This window comes from Neoarius graeffei, chromosome 4 (assembly GCF_027579695.1).
Source record: "Neoarius graeffei isolate fNeoGra1 chromosome 4, fNeoGra1.pri, whole genome shotgun sequence".
NCBI classification, from domain to species: domain Eukaryota; kingdom Metazoa; phylum Chordata; class Actinopteri; order Siluriformes; family Ariidae; genus Neoarius; species Neoarius graeffei.
The window spans coordinates 87,160,398-87,184,064 of record NC_083572.1 but is presented as its reverse complement, the minus strand read 5'-3'; the positions used below and the strand labels follow the sequence as shown (position 1 = coordinate 87,184,064).

Here is a 23,667-nt window from a genome sequence, read left to right as displayed (position 1 = left end):
GTTTGTTTGTTTGTTTGTTTGTTTGTCCACACCATTCTGTGTAAACTCTGTGTATGAAAATCCCAGCATCTGGCACCAACAACCATGCCACAGTTAAAGTCACTTTTTTTCCCCCCATTCTGATGTTTGATGTGAACATTAACTAAAGCTCTTGACCTGTATCTGCATGATATTATGCATTGTACTGCTGCTGCATGATTGGACGATTAGATAACTGCATAAACGTGCAGGTGTACATGTGTTCCCAATGAAGTGAATGGTGAGTGCATATTAGCTCTGAGTAGAAAGAGCTTCAAATATTCATCAGTTGTACAGCCTCAATGTATGCATCTTAAAGCACTGTAGATCAGGTATAATGACGACTGTTCTGGAGTACTTATATTTTAAGTCCACATTTGTTGTAACATCAAATGGGAATATACACTAAATGGGATGCCAATATTATCATTGTTGTTGTAACTATTGTTACTGTTTTGGCATGATATTTTTTAAAAGGATTTTAAAAAGTAACCTTTCGTCCAGGCTACTTAAGGCTCCTGTCCACCTAGAGACGCTGAATAATCAGTTCCACTATTCCCCCATAGTGTTTATTCACTTTCAGACTCAGATCTTCTCCTAAAGCATAAAGATGTTTTTTTTTTTTGCATCCAGAGTAAACATAGAATAGAGTTACATGCATAAGGTAAGATTTGTCTTTATGTAAGATTAGGTCTCTAGGCGTGGTCGGGATTGGAATAATTCCCTTTCATGTTCATTAAGTTTCGCTCCAGTATTTATAATGGCCCATGTAATGTCTATAAAATGGCTGACAGGATGCGCAACCATAGAGAGCCACCACAGGGCTATGTCATTACATCCATCCATCTGTTGCCGCTTATCCTGTGTAGGGTCGCAGGCAAGCTGGAGCCTATCCCAACTGACTATGGGCAAAAGGCGGGATACACCCTGAACAAGTCACCAGATCATCACAAGGCTGACACAAACAACCATTCACACCTACGGTCAATTTAGAGCCACCAATTAACCTAACCTGCATGTCTTTGGACTGTGGGAGAAACCGGAGCACCTGGAGGAAATCCACACAGACACGGGGAGAACATGCAAACTCCATACAGAAAGCACCCCGTTGGCCACTGGGCTCAAACCCAGAACCTTCTTGCTGTAAGGCGACAATGCTAACCAGTACACCACCATGCTGCCCATGTCATTACATCACTGTATACAAATATATATGTCTCTGCTTTCCCAGCAACGCTAGCACCAAGCACAACAACAACAATGCTGGACTAGGCTGACAAGATGCTATACTGGGGGGTGGCACGGTGGTGCAGTGGTTAGCAGTCCAGTAGCCAGTAAGGGGCCTTTCTGTGTGGAGTTTTCATGTTCTCCCCATGTCTGTGTGGGTTTCCTCTGGGTGCCGGTTTCCCCCACAGTCCAAAGACATGCAGTAAGGTTAACTGGCATAGGTGTGAATTCCCAAGCCTGGAAATGAGAGGGCTGTGGCAGGAAGGACATTTGGTGTAAAACTATGCTCCAACTGCTGGGTTTCGGTCTCATGACTTTTCTTAGTGGTTTTACCAGAAGTGAAATAGCTGGTGGTCTAAACAGCTGCCGTAGTGCAAACAACTAGCGATAACTTATCAGAGTTTGCTCGTAATCTAGAAGCCACTGCTAGCTTTAGATATATTCAGAAGATTGCTATGTGCAATGGAATCGACCCCTACAGTCTGGGAAAGAAGGATTTGTCATACAATCTTGAAAACTACCCTTCAGTCGAGTTCCCTGACATCTCGAACTATCTGGTGTTGCAGACATCCTTCTACACCGCAAAACAGATGAAAGCGTGGAAGAGTATGGAGGCTTACAACTTTTTTGCATGTGGCTGAGTAGAGGACCTCGGTATCAAGTTGCTGCCGAATTAATCCTGTATTGTTTTTACCCGTGTAAGTATGTTTTTTTAAGCTTTTCGTTCACGTCTTTACAACGAAACGCTGCAAGTTGAAGCGTAAACAGACAACAGTTCGCTTGATTCTCACTTGTGTTGGCTCTTATCTCTCACGTAAATCATTCACAAAGATCATCAGAAATCCCTTTAAAGACCTGGATCTTAGTTAAACAAGACAGAGAAGTAATCACGGCGCACTGTAACTGTATGGCTGGGTAAGAATTTTGTTGCGACCTTCATGCATATGGACTTTGTGAGGAGTGAACAAAGAAACAGCTGGCGACTTTAGTGCTCATCTCATTATCTCTAGCCTCTTTATCCTGTTCTACAGGGTTGCAGGCAAGCTGGAGCCTATCCCAGCTGACTACAGGCAAAAGGTGGGGTACACCCTGGACAAGTCACCAGGTCATCACAGGGCTGACACATAGACAACCATTCACACTTATGGTCAATTTAGAGTCACCAATTAACCTAACCAGCATGTCTTTGGGGGAAACCAGAGCACCCGGAGGAAACCCACGCAGACAACATGCAAACTCCGCACAGAAAGGCCCTCGTCAGCCACAGGGCTCGAACCTGGACCTTCTCGCTGTGAGGCGACAGCACTAACCACTACACCACCATGCCGCCCAACTTTAGTGCTTCGTGACTAAAAAAAGTACTGTAAAATAACGGCACATAGCAAGAAAAGTACTTGGAAAACACTAACGCCATAGCTGAGAGGGAGATACAAACCAAGTGATCACTGCAAACTCAAGCGTGCTTCAACTCAGCTCCCTTCGATTTCAGTGAGAGGTTCAAAAGCCACCTTTCTCGACGTCTTTTTGTGAAATCCTGTGTTCGTTCACAGTTTTTTATTAGTTCACTGAGAACCCTGAAGAAACTTTTATCAATTTCACAGTTTGATCAATTCAAACAGCCTAAAACAACACAAGCGTAAGGCATTTTTCATGCAAGCAATGCACCTTCATACAAACTGAGCTTTGGTAGCCCACCAGCTAAAGTTTTGAATAACTAATGAGGTGGATGTGACGTCACGTGAAACCCAGCAGTTAACATGACATGTGGATCAATAGGGTCCACATGACAGAGCCCCCACACACAGAAGTGGGATAAGCTGTGTGAAGTGAGACGTAATCAATTCTTGGTTCTTGACCTGCAAAATGTTAGTGCCATTCTTGAACCAGTTTTCCTGGCCAGTTCTTTGGCTGACAAAACCATTTTGAGTTTCGGGACCGGCTCTGAACCGGCCCTCAAACTGCCTTGGTGGGGAAGGGGTACTTAATATTCTTTTACTGAGACCACTTTAATACTGACCGCAAGTTGGCCTAGTGGCTAGCGTGTCCGCCTCTTGATTGCGAGTTCTATTCACGGTCGGGTCATACCAAAGACCATCATAAAAATGGTACCTACTGCCGTCTGGCAAGGCACGCTGCAATACAGATGTGAGTGGGGAGTCAAACTCTTGCGGTTACCAGAGGACCAGCCCCCCACTCTAACCCTAGCTATCGGGGAGGCACGGTGGTGTAGTGGTTAGCACAGTCGCCTCACAGCAAGAAGATTCCAGGTTTGAACCTAGTGACCGGCGAGGGCCTTTCTGTGTGGAGTTTGCATGAGTTTCCTCCGGGTGCTTCGGTTTCCCCCACAATCCAAAGACATGCAGTTAGGTTGACGTAAGGCGGCCTTGAGCTGAGGTGCCCTTGAGCAAGGTACCTGACTGCTCCCCGGGCGCTCTGGTGTGGCTGCCCACTGCTCTGGGTGTGTGTTCACTGCTTCAGATGGGTTAAATGCAGAGGATGAATTTCAGTGTGCATGTGACAAATAAAGGTTTCTTCTTCTTGAGAGGCCAAGGGCTACGGAAACAGAGATTGGCACCGCCCTGTACACCACATGGTTTGGGAAGAAGACTTTGACTTTAGTACTGACACTAAAGTATAGTCTAAGCTCATTCAAGAACAAACAAACAAACAAAAACAGTAAGAAAGGTTGTGCAAGTCTTGTCTGATTTCTCCCAGCAGATGGCGACACACACACTCTTCAGGACCTCATCTTAGCTCTGGGGGCCTCCAAAAAATGGGAAGTGTGTGTGAGAGAGAGAGAGAGAGAGAGTGCATGGGGACTGGAGTCTTGGCTTGTATGTCGGAGAGTGCAGGAGTCAGTGAAGGGATGAAAGTGAAGTCCAACTCCTGAACACAGTGAAGAGTGAAGAAGAGGAGGAGAGAGAGAGAGAAGGGGAGCAAGCACGCGCGTCAGGAGCCTCCAAAGAGTTGGTGCGCTTTCCAGTGCAGGTTTTTGAAGTCCTGAACCGATTTGCAGTGGATGTACAGGCATGTCGCCGGAGCACGAGAGCGGAGGAAGGTGGTGGCCCAGGCGGACAGCACAGAGACTGGCCCTGCAAGGGTGTCAACAACAACAACGCTGCTTTCTGCACTGCATCCTGATTGTCCTGAGCAGCTGTGTGATGCGCACTGCTGCCGGTGAGTGCCTGAACTTTTCCTCCTCATCAGCTGCTGGAAGGTCCACCCGGGGGTGAAAACTTTAGGATGCAATAATTAAAATACATTTTGTCCATACTAAAAGTAATGAATGCATGAATGAGTTCTGGAAAGACAGAACAGACAGGTTTACAATGTCACAAATAACCAATGAGCAAGATTATAAACTTTATTGATTGATTGATTGATTGATTGATTTTATTTTGCAAAATAATACACAAAATACATATAGTGTACATAAATATTGATTTTTAGCAAAATAATACACAAAATACATACATATAGTGTACATAAATATTGATTTTATTTTGCAAAATAATGCACAAAATACATAAATATAGAGTACATAAATATTGATTTTATTTCGTAAAATAATACACAAAATACATAAATATAGTGTGCATAAATATTGATTTTATTTAGTAAAATAATACACAAAATACATACATATAGTGTACATAAATATTGATTTTATTTTGCAAAATAATGCACAAAATACATAAATATAGAGTACATAAATATTGATTTTATTTCGTAAAATAATACACAAAATACATACATATAGTGTACATAAATATTGATTTTATTTTGCAAAATAATGCACAAAATACATAAATATAGTGTGCATAAATATTGATTTTATTTAGTAAAATAATACACAAAATACATACATATAGTGTACATAAATATTGATTTTATTTAGTAAAATAATACACAAAATACATACATATAGTGTACATAAATATTGATTTTATTTTGCAAAATAATGCACAAAATACATATAGTGTACATAAATATTTATTTTATTTCATAAAGTAATACACAAAATACATAAATATAGTGTACATAAATATTGATTTTATTTCATAAAATAATACACAAAATACATATAGTGTACATAAATATTGATTTGATTTAGTAAAATAATACACAATACATAAATATAGTGTACATAAATATTGATTTTATTTCGTAAAATAATACACAAAATACATAAATATAGTGTGCATAAATATTGATTTTATTTAGTAAAATAATACACAAAATACATACATATAGTGTACGTAAATATTGATTTTATTTCATAAAATAATACGCAAAATACATAAATATAGTGTACATAAATATTGATTTTATTTAGTAAAATAATACACAATGCATAAATATAGCGTGCATAAATATTGATTTTATTTCATAAAATAATACGCAAAATACATAAATATAGTGTACATAAATATTGATTTTATTTAGTAAAATAATACACAATACATAAATATAGCGTGCATAAATATTGATTTTATTTCATAAAATAATACACAAAATACATAAATATAGTGTACATAAATATTGATTTTATTTAGTAAAATAATACACAAAATACATAAATATAGTGTGCATAAATATTGATTTTATTTAGTAAAATAATACACAATACATAAATATAGTGTGCATAAATATTGATTTTATTTCATAAAATAATACACAAAATACATAAATATAGTGTACATAAATATTGATTTTATTTAGTAAAATAATACACAAAATACATAAATATAGTGTGCATAAATATTGATTTTATTTAGTAAAATAATACACAATACATAAATATAGTGTGCATAAATATTGATTTTATTTAGTAAAATAATGCACAAAATACATAAATATAGTGTACATTTAAGATACACAGATAACACAAGAAAGTGTATTACATTTATTTCCATTGTGGTCCGGTTATTACATACTTTAAATAAATAAATCTCATTATTGATATGCAAATAGTTTGTTTTCTTCATTGTCACGTGACCCTTCTGGATAAATGACGCACAGCAGGTGATGATCATCTTCATAGCACTTAATTAAATCATTTATTGGCAGCAGAATTGTCCATTTTTACGCTTTTCCGGTGTTGAAAAGTGCATTTAATGGATTTTTCTATCATTTTTTATACAATTTAAACATTATTTTGATCACAATTCTGTCTAATGGATGTTTAGTTTGAAGCGCTCGCACCCTGGCGTCAGACAGATTAAAATATCGTGTGTGCTAATCTAATCAGCAGCATGCAACTACGGTGTCTGAAGAGGGACTAAAAGTATTTCACCCACCACGCATTTCAATCAACTGATTGACAAACACATTGAATGACTTCCATGTCAGTATTTACGATTTTATAATCAATAGGTGATCGACCTAAAGAAAGTTGTTGAAATGATTTGTTATTTATGATTAAATTATGAGGTAACTATTGGTTTTAAGTTCTTCCACTGCAAAAATTTGGTTTATTTTCACTCTGGTTACCCACAAAGCCATAACTCGCTGATCGTGGCGTCAGTGTGAAATCATTTCTACCTAAAGAATGTGATGCAGCAGTGCTTTAGTCCTTTAATCTGTCCATCTTTCATGCACTGTCATTAGCTATGTTTACATGCACACATCTTTGAATTCGTTCCCATCAGCAAATCTGAATGATAAAAGATAACACTTCATGACGTCATCACTTCACAAAGGCTAACTGAACATGTGCAGACGGATGTTAGAGGGCGACTCCCTCTTTCAATCTATCTCTCTGGCATATCACTACAGTGACGTGGCTGCACTGATGGCTCCAGCCATCAAAGTTTCTTGGGAGGAATTACAGTAGGGGCTTCCCGTTGCCTTCTACCGAGTTATTATAGTTTTTCCTCCTCTCAATCATTCACACACATTCACACTTAAGGGTAATTTAGAGTAGCCAGTTAATCTGACCGCGTGTCTTTGGACTGTGGGGGAAACCGGAGCACCCGGAGGAAACCCACGCAGACACGGGAAGAACATGCAAACTCCACACGGAAAGGTCCCCGTCGGCTGTGAGGTTCAAACGCGGAACCTTCTTGCTGTGAGGTGACAGTGCTAACCACTACACCACTGTGCTGCCACCCCGGTCAATCAGAATGGGGTATTTCATTCCATTTGCACTTGAATCCAAATATTAACAGATTATTAGGGTCTGTGTAAATGTAGCTTGAGCTGTCATGCTCATCCATCATGGCCATGACATGTTAACCATGGCGGCGGTGCTGGAGACATGGGACTTGTTTTCGTGCGCCTTTTGGTGGGGCTGTGGCTGCTACACCACTGGAATTACATCCTGACCCCTACTTGGTGGACTTTTAACTTTTTATTTATTTATTATTTTTTAATTATTTATTTATTTATTTATTTATTTATTTCCTTGTCTATAATTGTAAAGCGTCCTTGGGTTTCTTGAAAGGCGCTAGATAAATTTAACTTATTATTATTATTATGCATCTCATACATCGCTAACTAGCTGAGTTTATTTTCTGAGCCGAGTCCTACATTTGATTTCTCACTAGTGAGTGTCACTGAACTTTGCTGAAACTGGTGAAAAAAGAAACTCATGCCTTTTTTTTTTTTTGAAGCTAACAGCAAAACCTGACGACTGTCTCTTATGTTTGAGATTGTTGGGAGTTCCCTTATATATGACATTGTTATAGAATATAGGACACACTTATAGAAGCGAGTTATTTATAATCACGCTATTTGTTATCACCCAGATGAGGATGGGTTCTATCTTGAGTCTGGTTCCTCTCAAGGTTTCTTCCTCATGCCGTCTGAGGGAGTTTTTCCTCGCCACCATCACCACAGGCTTGCTCATCAGGGATAAATTCATTTTTTTAGCAGTAAAATTAGTTCATATGTTTTTTTTAATGTAAAGATGCATTGCAACAATGTCTGTTGCTAAAAGTGCTATACAAATAAACTGACTTAACTTATTAAAGACCATTATGACTGCCATAGTGGTGTATCCGTGTGAAGTCAGAGCAGCAGATAACTGCTAATTTCTCACAAAAAGAATAAAAGTACAACACCAACTAACAAACTGAAAACATAATCATGAAGAACATCACAAACAGTTTAATGTGTTTAAGGATGGACTTTTGCTTGCACTTGTAACATCTGAAAGTAATAATAGAGAAATAAATCAGTGTGTTAGGTGACAGTGTGTGCATTAATGACTGGGGAAACGCATCAAGGATATTACACAGTTGTGCAAAGATATGAAGTTTATTTTCGAGTAGTGAATGGATGTTTCACGAGTGAGCGAAGCGGACGGGTGAAAATATTTTCCACACGAGAAGATATTCATATTTTCGTGCCACAGTGTAATGTTCTTTATATTATATGGACACCTCCACAAAAAATGCAAGTTAATCAAAAGAATTTTAATTTTGAATCGGTTCACCATTTTGATAATGTGTGTCTAGTCAGTAGGAAAACACTAGAAGTGACATCATTGGGGTGAAATATCGGGAAATTTGTCACTCAGATCCGCGATGTATTTTGTATTAAAAATGCAAGTTTTTCAACACGAGAAGATAAACTTCGTATCTTCAAGCCAACGTGTGATTTTCTTTTTATTATATCGACACATTCACAAGCAAACAGTACCCAAATTTATGAAAACAATTCATCGATTTTGTCACGAGTAACATCTAGAGATTTATGTCACGGTTTTGGGTCTCCATGTCCCGCATGTAGTTCGTATGAAAAATACGAATGGTGTATTTCCCAGTAAAACACTCGCGTCCATATAATATAGATCTGTATGTGTGAATATATGAATTCATGTGTCTACTGAGGTGTACAAGCTTTTCTAAAGAATTGACTTTAATGCGCTTTAACGTGCCTTAATTTCATACCTTACTGACCCTACCCTTACCCTATAGCCGCTTTTTTTTTAAATATTGACTGAGTGTTGATCTTTAAATCAAATTGGAGTTTATGTTGGTTTTGCCTGTACATAGAATGACAATGGAGTTCTTAAAATGCAATGTGTGTGTGTGTCACCGTCTTAAGCCTCTCAGTTGGAGGGCCTTTGTGAGGTAGGATTGCTTCATTTGCCTCAGAAAGGGAACTGGGAATAAGATAACGCTTAATTATGCAGAGTAAAATCCCCCATTGAGCAAAGTACATTAGCTAAAGTGCTATCAGTGAAGTCTCAAGTGTTGAATGAAGTGTGTGGTGTTCATTTCAGTCTACTATGTAGGGGTGCAGAGAACAGAAGTATGGGCTAAATATATGTTAAACCCTGTTTTCATGGAAGAGTGATGTCACGTTTTAGGCATTAGATGAAACCAAAGGTATATGATCTCTCGAGCTGGAACATTGGTTTCGCTGTTTGCAAATCCTCAAAATTTAAACCAAACCATTTAGAGCTTAAGTGGGATGTTTGCTCATGTATTTAGTGCTTTAAGTGTATTTCGGGGCATCCTGCCCACAACCACGTCCTACAGCGAAAGTTTAAAATGATAAAAATTAACCAGGAGATTAGCATTAGCCAGATTAATTCTTGTAGCACTTGTGTGTAGAGTCATTGTTCATTTTATACAGGTTGAGCTCTGTGAATTATATCCCAAAAAGCAGTATACATTATTTAGCTTTAATAAAGTGTTCGTGTTAACCATTGAGGGAGTACTTGAATGAAGTACAAACCAAATCCCCTAACTGTCACGCTCACTCTATAAGTACAGATTTATTGGAAGAGGAATATGTTAATATAACCCAAATTATTGTTTCTCATTCCTCATCCTGCATGCAGACCCCAGGCACTGAACATTTCTGAGTTTTCCCTGCTGTAACGGTTGACTAAGCTCAGGAAGAGATGAATAGTTTAAAAAAATATGCAGCGCAGGGAGGGTTCAGTAATCTGTTCTGGAAAAAAAAAAAAACATCACTTGTACATCAACTTTACAGTTGTTTTTTTTTTTTTGTCTTGACTTTGTACAGCTTTAAAAGACTGGTTTGTATATAGCGTCCGACACTGCTACATATAATACTCAGTGTTCAGATGTTTGATATACTCTAAATGAAATGAGAGTCTGTTCTTTCCTTTTCCATCACCTGCTATGGACCCTTTTCACGTGACGTCACGACAAACGCGGCCGCCATTTTGGACATGTACTACCAGTAGTTTACCACAGCCAGCATTGAGGAACAGCAGCAAAGAAAGTGTTTATTTTCAGCAAGACTTCCATCATGCCACTATATTGTTGTGCACCTGGATGTAGTAACCATCAACAAACAAGGCAAGGGTTATCATTTTATCGGATCCCGGTAGATGCTGACGGACGGAGAAGATGGATAGCGGCATACCAACGCTTGTGTAGTGACCACTTTGTTGGAGGTAAGACGAATAAAATTAGCCAGAAAAGGCATTACATTGCTGTTAACATTCTGTGGCGGCGAGTGTGTAACCAAATAGGCTAAAATAACCCATTGTAACCTCTTTGTTCTTCTGTAGTAGCTATTAGCTAACGACATTAGCTAGCGTTGTGTTCCTTTGCTGTTGGTAGACTGTAGGACAGATCAGAGGCAGTGTCCTACAAACAGCACTTAATTTGAGGGGGAGCAAGCCGGAGCGCGCTCCGGAACCTCGGGCGTTGGCTCCGGCAGCTATTTACACTGGATCCGGTGATCCGACACCTCTTTTGACTATGTAACAAAAAAATAATAATAATAATTAAATAAAAAAATGCAAGTTTATTTAGTGTTAATGTCTGATTTTGATATCTGTCTTGTTGGTGATTTCTCTCATGAAACGACATCCACAAAATATCTGCAGATGAACTTAATTTGCAGTGTTATTACAAAACATGCCCAGAAGTGCAGCGCCGTGCCCCCCTCCCCCCTTTTTTTCCGCACCGGAGCCGCTCATCCTCTGCGCTCCGGGACCTCCCACTTTACAAATTAAGCACTGCCTACAAATAAGTGTTCAAAACAAGAGGAACATGTATTTGTCTCTTAAATCCAGGCCGTTCCCTGTAATCTGTAACAACGGTTGGAGAAAGTAATGACAAATAGTGAGTGCACAAACCATAGAAGGTAAACTGTACACAGCGCCAGGGCAGTGTGATGGTATGTCTACTTTTAGGCTACGTTTACACTAGACCGTATCTGTCTCGTTTTCTTCGCGGACGCACTGTCCGTTTACATTAACCCCCCGAAAAAGCGGGGAAACGGGAATCCGCCAGCGTCCACGTATTCAATCTAGATCGTATCAGCTCCGGTGCTGTGTAAACATTGAGAATACGCGAATACGCTGTGCTGAGCTCTAGCTGGCGTCTCATTGGACAACATCACTGTGACATCCACCTTCCTGATTCGCTGGCGTTGGTCATGTGACGCGACTGCTGAAAAACGGCGCAGACTTCCGCCTTGTATCACCTTTCATTAAAGAGTATAAAAGTATGAAAATACTGCAAATACTGATGCAAATACTGCCCATTGTGTAGTTATGATTGTCTTTAGGCTTGCCATCCTTCCACTTGCAAGTAATAAGTGATATGCGCTGGGATCTCACACACAGCGGCTCAGTCCCGAATCGTGGCTTGTTCACTTCACTCGCGCGCTCTGTGAGCTGCGCAGGGCCGGAGTGCGCACCCTCCAGAGGGCACTCGCTGTTCAGGGCGGAGTGATTTGGAGCGCAGGATGCCTGCGGAGCCGAGCATATCCGCGTATTGGTGTTGCTGTGTGCACGGCTAACGGTTTTAGTGTCAACGCGAATCGTTTTAAGAACGTTAATCTGATGATCCGCTGATTCGACGTAATGTAAACGTAGCCTTAGATTGTGTTAGCTTATCAATGAACACACTCGTCACTCGACGAGCTTCATGTCTTTACGACGGATACTTAAATGTGTGTTAGGTATTATTGTTGCAGTCTAAGCAGTCATTGTAGCAGCTAGATGAGCGAGAACCGAAAGGGTCTGTGCCATAAACCATTATTTCTGTACGGCGTTGCTAATGTGTCGTTACTGTTGTTATTTCTCCCTCTGCTCGCCCTGTAAATGCCCTACGTCGCTGGATAGTGAAGGTGTTTTCTGCATCTCGCTCCTTTTTCTTGTATGTTCTCCGTTTGTCGCCTTCCTCGCATTCAAACCAATTCAAGCCGAAGTCCGTTACATGTCCAAAATGGTGGTCGCGTTTACGAAGGTCACGTGACTGAAAAGGGTCTATAGAAAGTAGAAAGCACTACTAAAAGAGCTCTGTTTGTCAAGACCAAAGATGTGCCTGTAATCAGTTATTATCCCCTGCTGGCCGAAAGGCCCGAAGGGGGGATTATGTCATGACAGTTTCTTTCCGTCTGTCCGTTCTGGGAAGGGTGCTCACCTTCTGAAATCAACTCTTCTCACAATTTGTGGAGGAATTTCACCAAACTTGGCAAAACGCTTTGTTATATGACAGTTATACGCATATTGAAATTTTGTTTAATTTGGGCAAATTTTACCAGAGTTATGCGCTTGATTAATAACAAACTTGTACTTTGGCAACTTCAACAACATGTGCTTGCTTTCTGAAATCAACTTCCCTCATAATTTTTGGAGGAACTTCACTAAACTTGACAAGAGGCAGTGTTATCACAGTGTTATCAGTGTTGTCAGTAATACGCATATTGTAATTTTGTTAAACTGGGCCACATTTTACCCAGCCCTTGATTAACAAAATTATACTTTGACAATTTCATGAGAATGTGTTTTCCTTCTAAAATCAACTTCTCTCACAATTTGTGGAGGAATTTCACCAAACTTGGCAAAAGGCTTTGTTATATGACAGTTATACGCATATTGAAATTTTGTTTAATTTGGGCAAATTTTACCAGAGTTAGTCCCTTGATTATTAACAAACTTGTACTTTGGCAATTTCATCAGCATGTGCTTGCTTTCTGAATTCAACTTCCCTCACAATTTTTATTATCGCCCACTGGCCGAAAGGCCTGATCGGGGGATTATGTCATGGCGATGCCCGTCTGTCCGTCCGTCTCGGGAAGGGTACTCACCTTCTGAAATCAACTCCTCTCACAATTTTTGGAGGAATTTCACGAAACCTGACAGGATTCTTTGCTATATGTCGGTAATACGCATATTGCAATTTCGTTCAATTCAGTCGCATTTTACCAGAGTTATGGCCTAGTTGCCAGTGGAGGATATTGTACTCTCAGAGCACTCTTGTGCTATATGTAAGGAGTATAAAAGAAGATAAGGTGTGAGAGGCGTGCTAGGAAAACATTCAGTTATGAGACGGTGGGATTTTCATTCAGTCAGTATCACCTGAACATGTTGTTTCCCTCTAACAGCATGTCCTGAAGTATTTTATTCTTCTTACACTGCAGCAGTTTGCCAATGATCAACCATTTTCATTCATTAAAGAGCAACACATGGTGCTTTTTATACATTTAATGCTTTGGAACAATACAGAAACAAGTTAGTTAACAGTTATTCCACGAAATCGAGTCGTACATGAGCTATGCGCCGAGTTGGCTATAAGCCATGTACGATGAGATTGAGTGGAATAACTGTTTTATTCTATCCACATTTACTGGATTTTTGAGAAACAGAGCATTTTTATTTTTATTTTTTGCAAATTCCATAAATAAAAACAAAACTTCTGACAAAATCATTTCCACTTAGAATGTAAACAAACCGGCGAAATGACAGTAGCAATTTGTGAAAAATGCTATAATAATAATTCTTGGAAAATTTTTTTTCTTACTATCAAATACTTTTTATTCGATATTTTGTTGCTTTTTTTGTACTTTTGGGGTTTTGTTTTTGAGTAGAGTTTTTATTTCGTCCTCGGTTGGTTCAGCAACACGTTCCGCCATTTTGTTTTTCTCTACTCACGGTGTATGAGCTGATATCCTAGTCGTAGAGTAGCCAATCAGAGCGTGCGATTGCTCATATCCAGTGAATGTCAATAGAATAATTCCGATTATTACTTGGGTTGTAACAGCTATAAAACAGTCATTATTTCCCCAGCATCTTTTTTGTTCTCTCTTGTGAAGTTAATAAGACAAAACAAATGCAGCTTGGTATGTTACTGAGAAACCAGAACCCACAAAACCCTGCATCCTGAAAACTATTCTGTGGCAGAAAACTTGCTGACTGACACTGGAGACTCCTTACATCCAGGCTAAATAAATGTCTTCTTACAGAAAGTGTCACTTCCACAGACACGTTTGTGTTCAAACATAAAGTTCACCATGGATAGGTATGATAACATTTATTACAGAGAGACAAATGTTTTACTGGGAAATACACCACTCATATTTTTCATACGAACTACATCCGGGACATTGAGTAACACATTTTCCAATATCTTCACTCGTGAGGAAATCGATGAATTGTTTTGATAAATTTGGGTACTTTTTGTTTGTGAATGTGTCGATATAATTAAAAGAAAATCATATGTTGGCTTGAAGATATGAAGTTTATCTTCTCATGTTGAAAAACTTGCATTTTTTTACACGAAATACATCGTGGATCTGAGTGGCATGGTTTGCAATATCTTCACTTGTGAGGATATCACTGATGTCATGCCCAGTGTTTTCCCGTTGACTTGACTCGCGTTGTCAAAATGGCAAACTGGTTCAAAATTAAAATTCTTTTGATTAACTTGCATGTTGGGCGGCACGGTGGTGTAGTGGTTAGCGCTGTTGCCTCACAGCAAGAAGGTCTGGGTTCGAGCCCCGTGGCCGGCGAGGGCCTTTCTGTGCGGAGTTTGCATGTTCTCCCCGTGTCCGCGTGGGTTTCCTCCGGGTGCTCCGGTTTCCCCCACAGTCCAAAGACATGCAGGTTAGGTTAACTGGTGACTCTAAATTGACCGTAGGTGTGAATGTGAGTGTGAATGGTTGTCTGTGTCTATGTGTCAGCCCTGTGATGACCTGGCGACTTGTCCAGGGTGTACCCCGCCTTTCGCCCGTAGTCAGCTGGGATAGGCTCCAGCTTGCCTGCGACCCTGTAGAACAGGATAAAGCGGCTAGAGATAATGAGATGAGAACTTGCATGTTTTTTGTGAATGTGTCCATATAATAACGAGCGCTCTGAGAGCACAATATCCCCCACTGGCAACTAGGCCATAACTCTGGTAAAATGTGACTGAACTGAATGAAATTGCAATATGCGCATTACCGACATATAACAAAGAATCCTGCCAAGTTTCGTGAAATTCCTTCAAAAATTGTGAGAGGAGTTGATTTCAGAAGGTGAGTACCCTTCCCAGGACGGACGGACGGACGGACAGACATCGCCACGACATAATCCCCCTTTGGGCCTTTCGGACAGCGGGGGATAAAAAAGGATATTATATTACATGGTTCTGCGAAGATATGAAGTTTATCTTCTTGTGTTGAAAAATACAATCACCACTCGAACATAAACTTCATATCTTCGTGCCACTGTGTAATATCCTCTATATACACTGGCACATACAAGTCCCTGTGTATGTTTTTAGTATAAAAATGATTGCACATTATTACAAGGCAGTAACCTCACTACAGTCAGAGCTACTATTATAGAAAAGGATTCAAAACCTTTTAACCAATCAGAAATGAGAATTCAACAGTAATGTGGTATACATTATGATATTTAACAATTACTGTGCAGCCAAAAAAAAAGTCGGCATTTGGATTTAAATAAACAAATACTCAAGAGCCTCAGATTGGATAATTACTGCAGTAATTAATGTGTTTCAGCTGGGAACAGTTATATTAACCCTAACTGATGCAGTGAGTAGGTTCACATTTCTTAAACACCCATGCCGCAAGATGTACCCTGCAGCTGTGGAAAAGATGTGACCAAGTGTAGAAATTCGGACGGGTGGGTGGAGCACAGAAGGACGGCAGGCCAGAACTGAGTTAAAAAAAACCCTCTTTATTGGCACTTTTCAGTGATTTTTACACTCTCCCAGCCACACACGCACACACACACACAGGTCGTCTGGTTGGGGAGAGAGCTCTCTTCCTCTGCTCTCTCTCTCCTTATATAGGGCGTGGTCACTGGGGAAGGCACACAAACACACATTAACTGACATCAGGTGTAGTGATTCTGCCACTTACCTTCCCTGAATCCACCCTCCGGTCACAGACCAACGCTGGACCACGCCCGCGCTGCCACACCGAGTTTTAGAAACGTCACATTATAGGCTTGCATCAAGAAAAGAAAACAACTAAGGAGATTGCTAAAATACTGCACTGTAAAACCCGATAAGGTCACTGAGCTCAAAAATTTTATTGAAACTGATTACGTAAAAATTTTTGAGGTAAGTAACTTAAATTTTTAAAGGTAAGATTTCTTAAAGGACCCATGGCATGGTGGTTTGTTGATGCTTTAAACAGGCTCGTGGAGGCTTCCGGATGTTATATCCGCAGCCTTTCTCGAAATGAACCCTCGGCACATAGATATAGCCTCCTGGGAGAAAGCCCCAATTCAGCCCTTTTCCCAGTGCTTCGTTTTGCTAATGAGAAGCATGGAGGCAGGGAAGGGTAGAGGGTGGGGGCGGGCCATGGGGGGAGGGGGAGGGGCTTGACCAAGCTGCGCGCACACACATACTCGCTGCTATCAGCGCCTGTAGCCACGCTGCTAAGACAAAACCCCGTTCTCCCTCGGACTCCTTTCGTAAACTCAACGTGACACAGAGAACAGAGAGTGAGAGTGTTCGGAGTGGTAGTTTACGAACGTATAATACCGTAGGCTTGAACACGCACTCCATAACCAAAGAGGATAGAAGCAGCAACTACAGCAACATATCGCTTATCCAACAGAAGACATGCATTGCGGAGCAATAGTCAAACATAAGCTCATAAGTTACAGTCAATTTCCAGACTAAACTCAGTTTAACAGAGCATGCTGCATGCTTTTTGGTTTTGTAGCGCAGAGTACCTGGCTAACTGCAGGAAGCGGTTAGCTGCACAGCTAATGTAGCCATTGCAAGGCTAACGCACCGATTTTAAAACACGGCAAAACGACTTAACAGTTATACACTTACTTGTTCGGTGTTTGTGGCTGATGCGGCAGGGATGCTTGGTACGGACCCAGGCTTCAGTGACAGCTGATGTGCAAAACCTGCCCTGTACTGTCCCAAGTTGTGGAAACATTCCTCAGGAAAATGCTTCCGACAAACATACACCGTCTTAGGTAGACTCGACGGCGTATTATTGGAGTAAATAAAATTAAGCCACTGCGTCTTCAGGGGCTCTCCCGTCGGCAGTAAAAACAGACTCCTTTCTGTGTTGTCACATCCATGTACAGGGCAATTTCCATGTTTCGCTCGCTTAGGTGGTGCCATGTTGTTGTATCCTCTATGGTCTCCTCACTACAAAATTGAAGTGACGTATCTATGGTGGTAACTTTTGAGCTGGGCGGGCAATCCATACAGTGGGTGGGAATCCAGAGGGGGGGCGTGGGGATCATCTCCCTTGCTGACGTAGTAAAGGGAAGAGCCTATCAATGCGCCATTTTGACGCGCCATTCTCAAATGTTGACAAAGGGTGGGCATAGTTTGGTTTACACATTATGACATTTCTAGCCACTGGGGTGACTTAAGAAGGTCAGAGGAACTCATTTTAACGTTAAAAAACCTCAGAAAGTGAAAATTTCATGCCATGGGACCTTTAAAAATTACAATTAAGTGTAACTATAGTGTAATTTTTAAGAAATCTTACCTTAAAAAATTTAAGTTACTTACCTCAAAAATTTTTACGTAATCGGTTTCAATAAAATTTTTGAGCTCAGTAACCTTATGGGGTTTTACAGTGTGGAATTGGGTTAAGAACTGTCCAACACATTATTAAAACCTGGAAGGATAGTGATGAACTATCAACTTCATAGAAGAAATGTGATCAGAGATCACGTAAACACTTGCTGAAGTTAAATCGTAAAAAAAAATTAGCAGTAGAACTCACGGCTGTGGTTAATAGCGAAAGTAAGAGCATTTCCACAAGCATAATGCAGCGAGAATTCACAGGATTGGGACTAAACAGCTGTGTGTCTGTAAGAAAACCACTTGTTAGTGAGACTAATCGGAAGGAAAGGCTTCAATTTGCTCGGGAGCATAAAAATTGGACTCTGGAGCAATGGAAAAAGGCCATGTGGTCTGATGAGTCCAGATTTACCCTATCCTTGAGTGATGGGCGTGTCAGGGTAAGAAGTGAAGCACATGAAGCGATGCACCCATCATGCATAGTGGCCACTGTACAAGCCTCTGGAGACAGTGTTATGATCTGTGGTTGCTTCAGTTGGTCAGGTCGAGGCTCAACAATGTTATGGGGCAATAAAATGAAGTCAGCTGATGACCTGAATGTACTGAATGACCAGGTTATCACATCAATGGGTTTTTTTTTCTATCCTGATGGCCTGGGCATATTCCAGGGCGACAATGCCAGGATTCATCAGACTCAAATTGTGAAAGAGTGGTTCAGGGAACATGAGGAATCATTTTCACACATGAATTGGTCACCACAGAATCCTGACATTAATCCGGTTGAAAGTCATTGGGATGTGCTGGAGAAGACTTTACAGAGTAGTTCGACTCTCCCATCATCCAGACAAGATCTAGGGTGAAAAATGAACAAATGCAACTCTGTATGTAAATAAGTGCTATGAAGTTGCACAAGTTTGTTGAAACAATGCTGTGGTGAATGTGCGCCGTAATCAAAGTGAAAGGCATTCCATGGGAAATACAGGGTTAGTCAAAATTATCTGAACACTTAAATGGTAGAAACCATTTATTCACAAAACATACGTCATATGTGCAAGATGATTTACAGGACGGTCTCAACCTGTTCAACACACAAAAACCAGTGAGCAGCATCCATCCATCCATTATCTGTAGCAGCTTATCCTGTTCTACAGGGTTGCAGGCAAGCTGAAGCCTATCCCAGCTGACTATGGGCGAGAGGCGGGGTACACCCTGGACAAGTCTCCAGGTCATTGCAGGGCTGACGTAGAGACAAGCAACCATTCACACTCACATTCACACTTACGGACAATTTCGAGCCACCAATTAACCTAACCTCCATGTCTGTGGGGGAAACCAGAGCAAATAGCCCAAGAGCATTAGCTCAAAATTGAGTCCAACCCGGAACAAATTAGTAACAAGCTGAATTTTTCAGAATATGTTCAGAATACCCTTAGGAATAACATACTAAAAGTCCCCGGGAATCCACCTTGTGCTCTCTGAGAAATTCAAGATGGCGTCCAAAATGGCCGCCGATTGGAGATTTTTCAATATCTCAGGGATAAAACATAATATAAATGCAATTAAAATGTTAAATTATATGTTCTCTCATACAAGCAATGCAAATTCACCATTGTCACACTGTTAAAATTAAAATTAACCAAGATTACAAGGTCATTAATGTGGAAATTACATGGGATTTGATGGTTGACATGATTGACAGATTAGCTTAGTAGGCTACCTACATACATGAACATAATGTAAGACAACAATTAGACATCAATTTCCTTAATATTTAGTGCATCTTTAAGCTTTGATAAAATATTAAAGGGAAATTAAATTTGAGAACTCTATCTTCTAAAACTACAATGGCAAGCTGTTTCAGTACACTTCTTCAACATTCCGGCGACTTTCATGACAAAAAGGTCTGCCTCAATAAAAGCTCTTGCTTATAAACAATGAGTAGACTTAAACACTTCTCAGTGCCTCAGTTGTAATGCTTGGACCTTTGTTGTACCATCAATGAAGTAGGGAATTTATTCAAGCTTGTTTAAGGGTGGAAAAAAATTAATCTTTGAGTTTCTAGCGCCAGTCTTTACTACTAGCAATGCCAGTGTGTTCGGACAAAAAATGACTGAACTCAGCATGACCTTTTAACATGCCATTTTTCATTTTACACCACCAATTTACTTTAATTAATATTAATGAAAATAAGTGCTCCAACCCCTAGTAATTGTGTTTGTTGTTTTGTGAGCAGAATAGGATGATACGGAGTGAACGAGTAACCAATGGATCCACACTATACACAAATATATTGTTATAATAATGTGTACATTGTTATTATATAATGTTAATACACAATGTAATTAATACACACATGTTGGAATTTACTCTCCTACCCTACAAAACATATATTCTGACCTTTTAATTGCATTAATATTTTGTTTTGGGCCTGAGATATGGGCAGATCTCCATTTGGCGGCCATTTTGGACGCCATCTTGAATTTCTCAGAGAGCACAAGGGGGATTTCCGGGGACTTTTAGTATGTTATTCCTAAAGGTATTCTGAACATATTCTGAAATTTTCAGCTTGTTACTAATTTGTTCCGGGTATAACCCTATTACTCCTGGGCTAAAACCCACGCAAACACGGGGAGAACATGCAAACTTCATACAGAAAGGCCCCCATTGGCCGCTGGGCTCGAACCCAGGACCTTCTTGCTGTGAGGCGACCATTACACCACCACCAGCGAGCAACAGTGTCACCCACGGTGTACGTCTATCTGCAGGAGAAAAATTAACACCCACATTAGTGTTAACATAATTTTGACTAACCCTGTATTAGTGTGTGGCGTTTTTATGGCGAGGCAGCGTACATCATCGCTATCCTGGCATCCCAATGCATCATGCCAATGCATCATCCCAAGGCATCAAAGATGAAATCCTAAAACTGTTTTCTGAGGTTTCTTATTTTATCCAAGTTTAAAAGCAGCATCACATGTGCTTCTTGGAAAAGGTAATCCCATAATTATATTCCATGAGAGTTTAAAAAAAAAAAAAAACTTTTGTGCAATATATTTCATATATGACACTATCATAGACGGAGCTAAAAATTAGGCGATTATCGTGATGTGTCTGCAAATGGGTCTAGTTTCTGATTGGTTGCTCCCAGGATTATACATCTATCTTTCTGTCTGCCTTTTCATTGCATGCCCTGGAACAGATGTCCGTCTCGCTGCAGGTACAGGCTCCAGTGCATGCTGGGACTAAATTAAGACCTGTTGTTTGATGGATGGATCTTGTCATTGGTGAGAAGGTTAGAGCATTGCGTGAACATAAATGGAATTTCTTCCCTGCTGTTTATCGATGATCTAGCACAACGTGTTCCTCAAATACTAAACGTTTCATGTGGACTTTTATGACGGCGGAGAGAAAGTTCATCCTGAATTCCTGCAGCCAAGCCGAGAACAGCCTGCAAGATGGAAACGGAGCTCTTTGGTAATTCAGACGTTGGGTCTAATAACAGTTGCAAGGCTATAACTCATGAGGGTGGAACGGTTTTGTTGCAGCGTTCAGCAGTACAGAATGTTGACACTAAAGGCACTTTACCTCGGAAAAAGCACTGCGAGGGAGGGTTCTGCTCTGAACTCCCTTCACACGCCGTTGTTTAATCTGGTCTCCAAATGCTTGGTACAGCCACTCCAACGTCCATACTTCTGTCTTAAAAAGCCTTTATAGATATAGAAGGAATGCTGACTCGACCAAGTATAACAAACCCGTGTAAGCCTTAGAATCTGTCTTCCTTCCTTCTTTATCATGTTCTGTCTTTATCGCGGTCTTGGCTCAGATTAACACAATATTGCAAGATGATTTATTAATTACTGAGTCAAAAATCATTTTCAGCACACACGCTTTATCCCTAGTTTAAATCTGTACATTAGTGGTGTCAGGCATAAAGAATTACCCACATCCCCCCCCATTTATTATCGAACTTGAAGACCAGCCAGACTGAAATTTCGCTTGACGTCGGCGATGCACATAATGAAAGAACAGCGATAGTTTCCGTCAACAGCATTTAATCGTTTGAATAATTACACTTCGTAACCTCTCCCTATGAGGAAATGTTTCTTCAGTGAAAGCTGGGTGTCCTTTTCGTAGATTATAGCCTTGCTTGAACTCAGCTTGCAGCTTGTGGTCTGCTTTGTGTAACTTGTCTTGAGAGATGGTTTGGTACAAATTGTTTCCTAGAGTCAGTGTGTTTGGATTTGTGATGTAGCAACTGGCAGAGTTCGGAGTCGATGATTGTCTTTATTCAAAAGCATGACGCTGAGACTTAGTGGTGAATCTCTTTTTGTCTGTCTTTCTCACTGCGGCAAAACATGGGGCTTATGTTACAGTTTAGACGTTTAAACCCTTTTTTTTATTATTATTATTATTTACTGGCTTGGAATTAAAGGAGCAGTTTGTTGTTTTAGTGCTTTCTGATACCTGTGAGTTGCAACCTCAACCTCAACCTCAAAGAAAATACTGATCATCCTTTTCCTAACACCTCCCCACCTCCTGTGTGTTTGCATTGGGAAAGAAAAAGAGGAGCTGAGCATTTTGGTTCCAGCTGGGGAAGGAATTAAATTCTGCACTGGAAAAATGTAAAGAAAAATCTGCAATTTAAAAAAAATAATAATAATAATAATAACTCACCATACATTTAGCAAACCACACCACATTCTCAAGATAGATAAGATAGATAAGACTTTTATTGTCATTGTAATTATGCAACGAAACTTGGTTTGGTAGCTGTCAGAGAAAACATCAGCAATATAAATAAAAAAAATAAAATACGAGATAAAGTAAGTGGGGGATTTGCAGTGTAGGCAGATATTGCATAGTTGTACTAGGTGTATTTACGTTCCTATGTGTAAAGTGATCAAGTCAGTAAAATAAAGTGCAGCGTGAGCAGATATTGCACAGATTGTAATAATTGAAGAGTTTGGTTCCAAAACGCGATAAACGCCAAATTTGAAAAATTTTAACTCCCGCCACCAAACCGTCAGCGATTATCATATCTTACTCGTACCATATTCAGTTTTCGCCAAACTGCCATTGATTTACACACCACATTACGGCCTTTCATTCCAAAACGCAACAAGCGCCATCACCGATTTTTCTCAAAACCAGACATATCTATTTGGCCAATCAGAGGCCGCCACTGGCGTGAAGTCTTCTAATATGGCTGCGCCCATGAAGTAGGAAATCGTTTCGGCACTTCTCACATTTATTGGACAATTTCACGCTGAATTATGAATAATTTCGACGGAACGGAGGAGGCCATGATGGTTTCACCAGTGGGGAAGAAACGTAGGCCGTCAAAAGCAAATCATAATCGAAAACACGTTAAGAAAATGCGGCATTCGGGTGCCGGGAAAATACCAGACATTGTGTATGCATAAAACGCGTACATGTGTGTTTTGCCATGCTGATAAACTCACACCGGCTGACACTGCACATTTTTCAGGATACTAAAGCACATTATATATCCAATTTCAGATATATCTGTCATGAAAGAACACGGTTAAATGCACTTTAAATAGAAAGGGATATGTAGCATTTTGGGGGAAAATGCCGTGGCGTGGATATGTAGCGACTTGACAAAAATAATTACTTGGTTCATTTAAAAGCTGTTAATTAGTTCTGGATTTCATTTTTGAAGTTTATTATT

At 40.1% G+C, this 23,667-nt stretch overlaps 1 protein-coding gene across 1 annotated transcript in view; it reads left to right on the top strand.

Annotated features, from left to right (window-relative positions):
• The first annotated feature begins 4,092 nt into the window (after positions 1–4,092).
• The window catches only part of ror1 (receptor tyrosine kinase-like orphan receptor 1), a 343,781-nt gene continuing 324,206 nt past the window's right edge, over positions 4,093–23,667 (top strand). Inside the window, exon 1 of the mRNA XM_060919932.1 lies at positions 4,093–4,422. Within this exon, the coding sequence (XP_060775915.1) occupies positions 4,275–4,422 (148 nt within the window). The 5' untranslated portion in view covers positions 4,093–4,274. The remainder of the gene's footprint in view (positions 4,423–23,667) is intronic.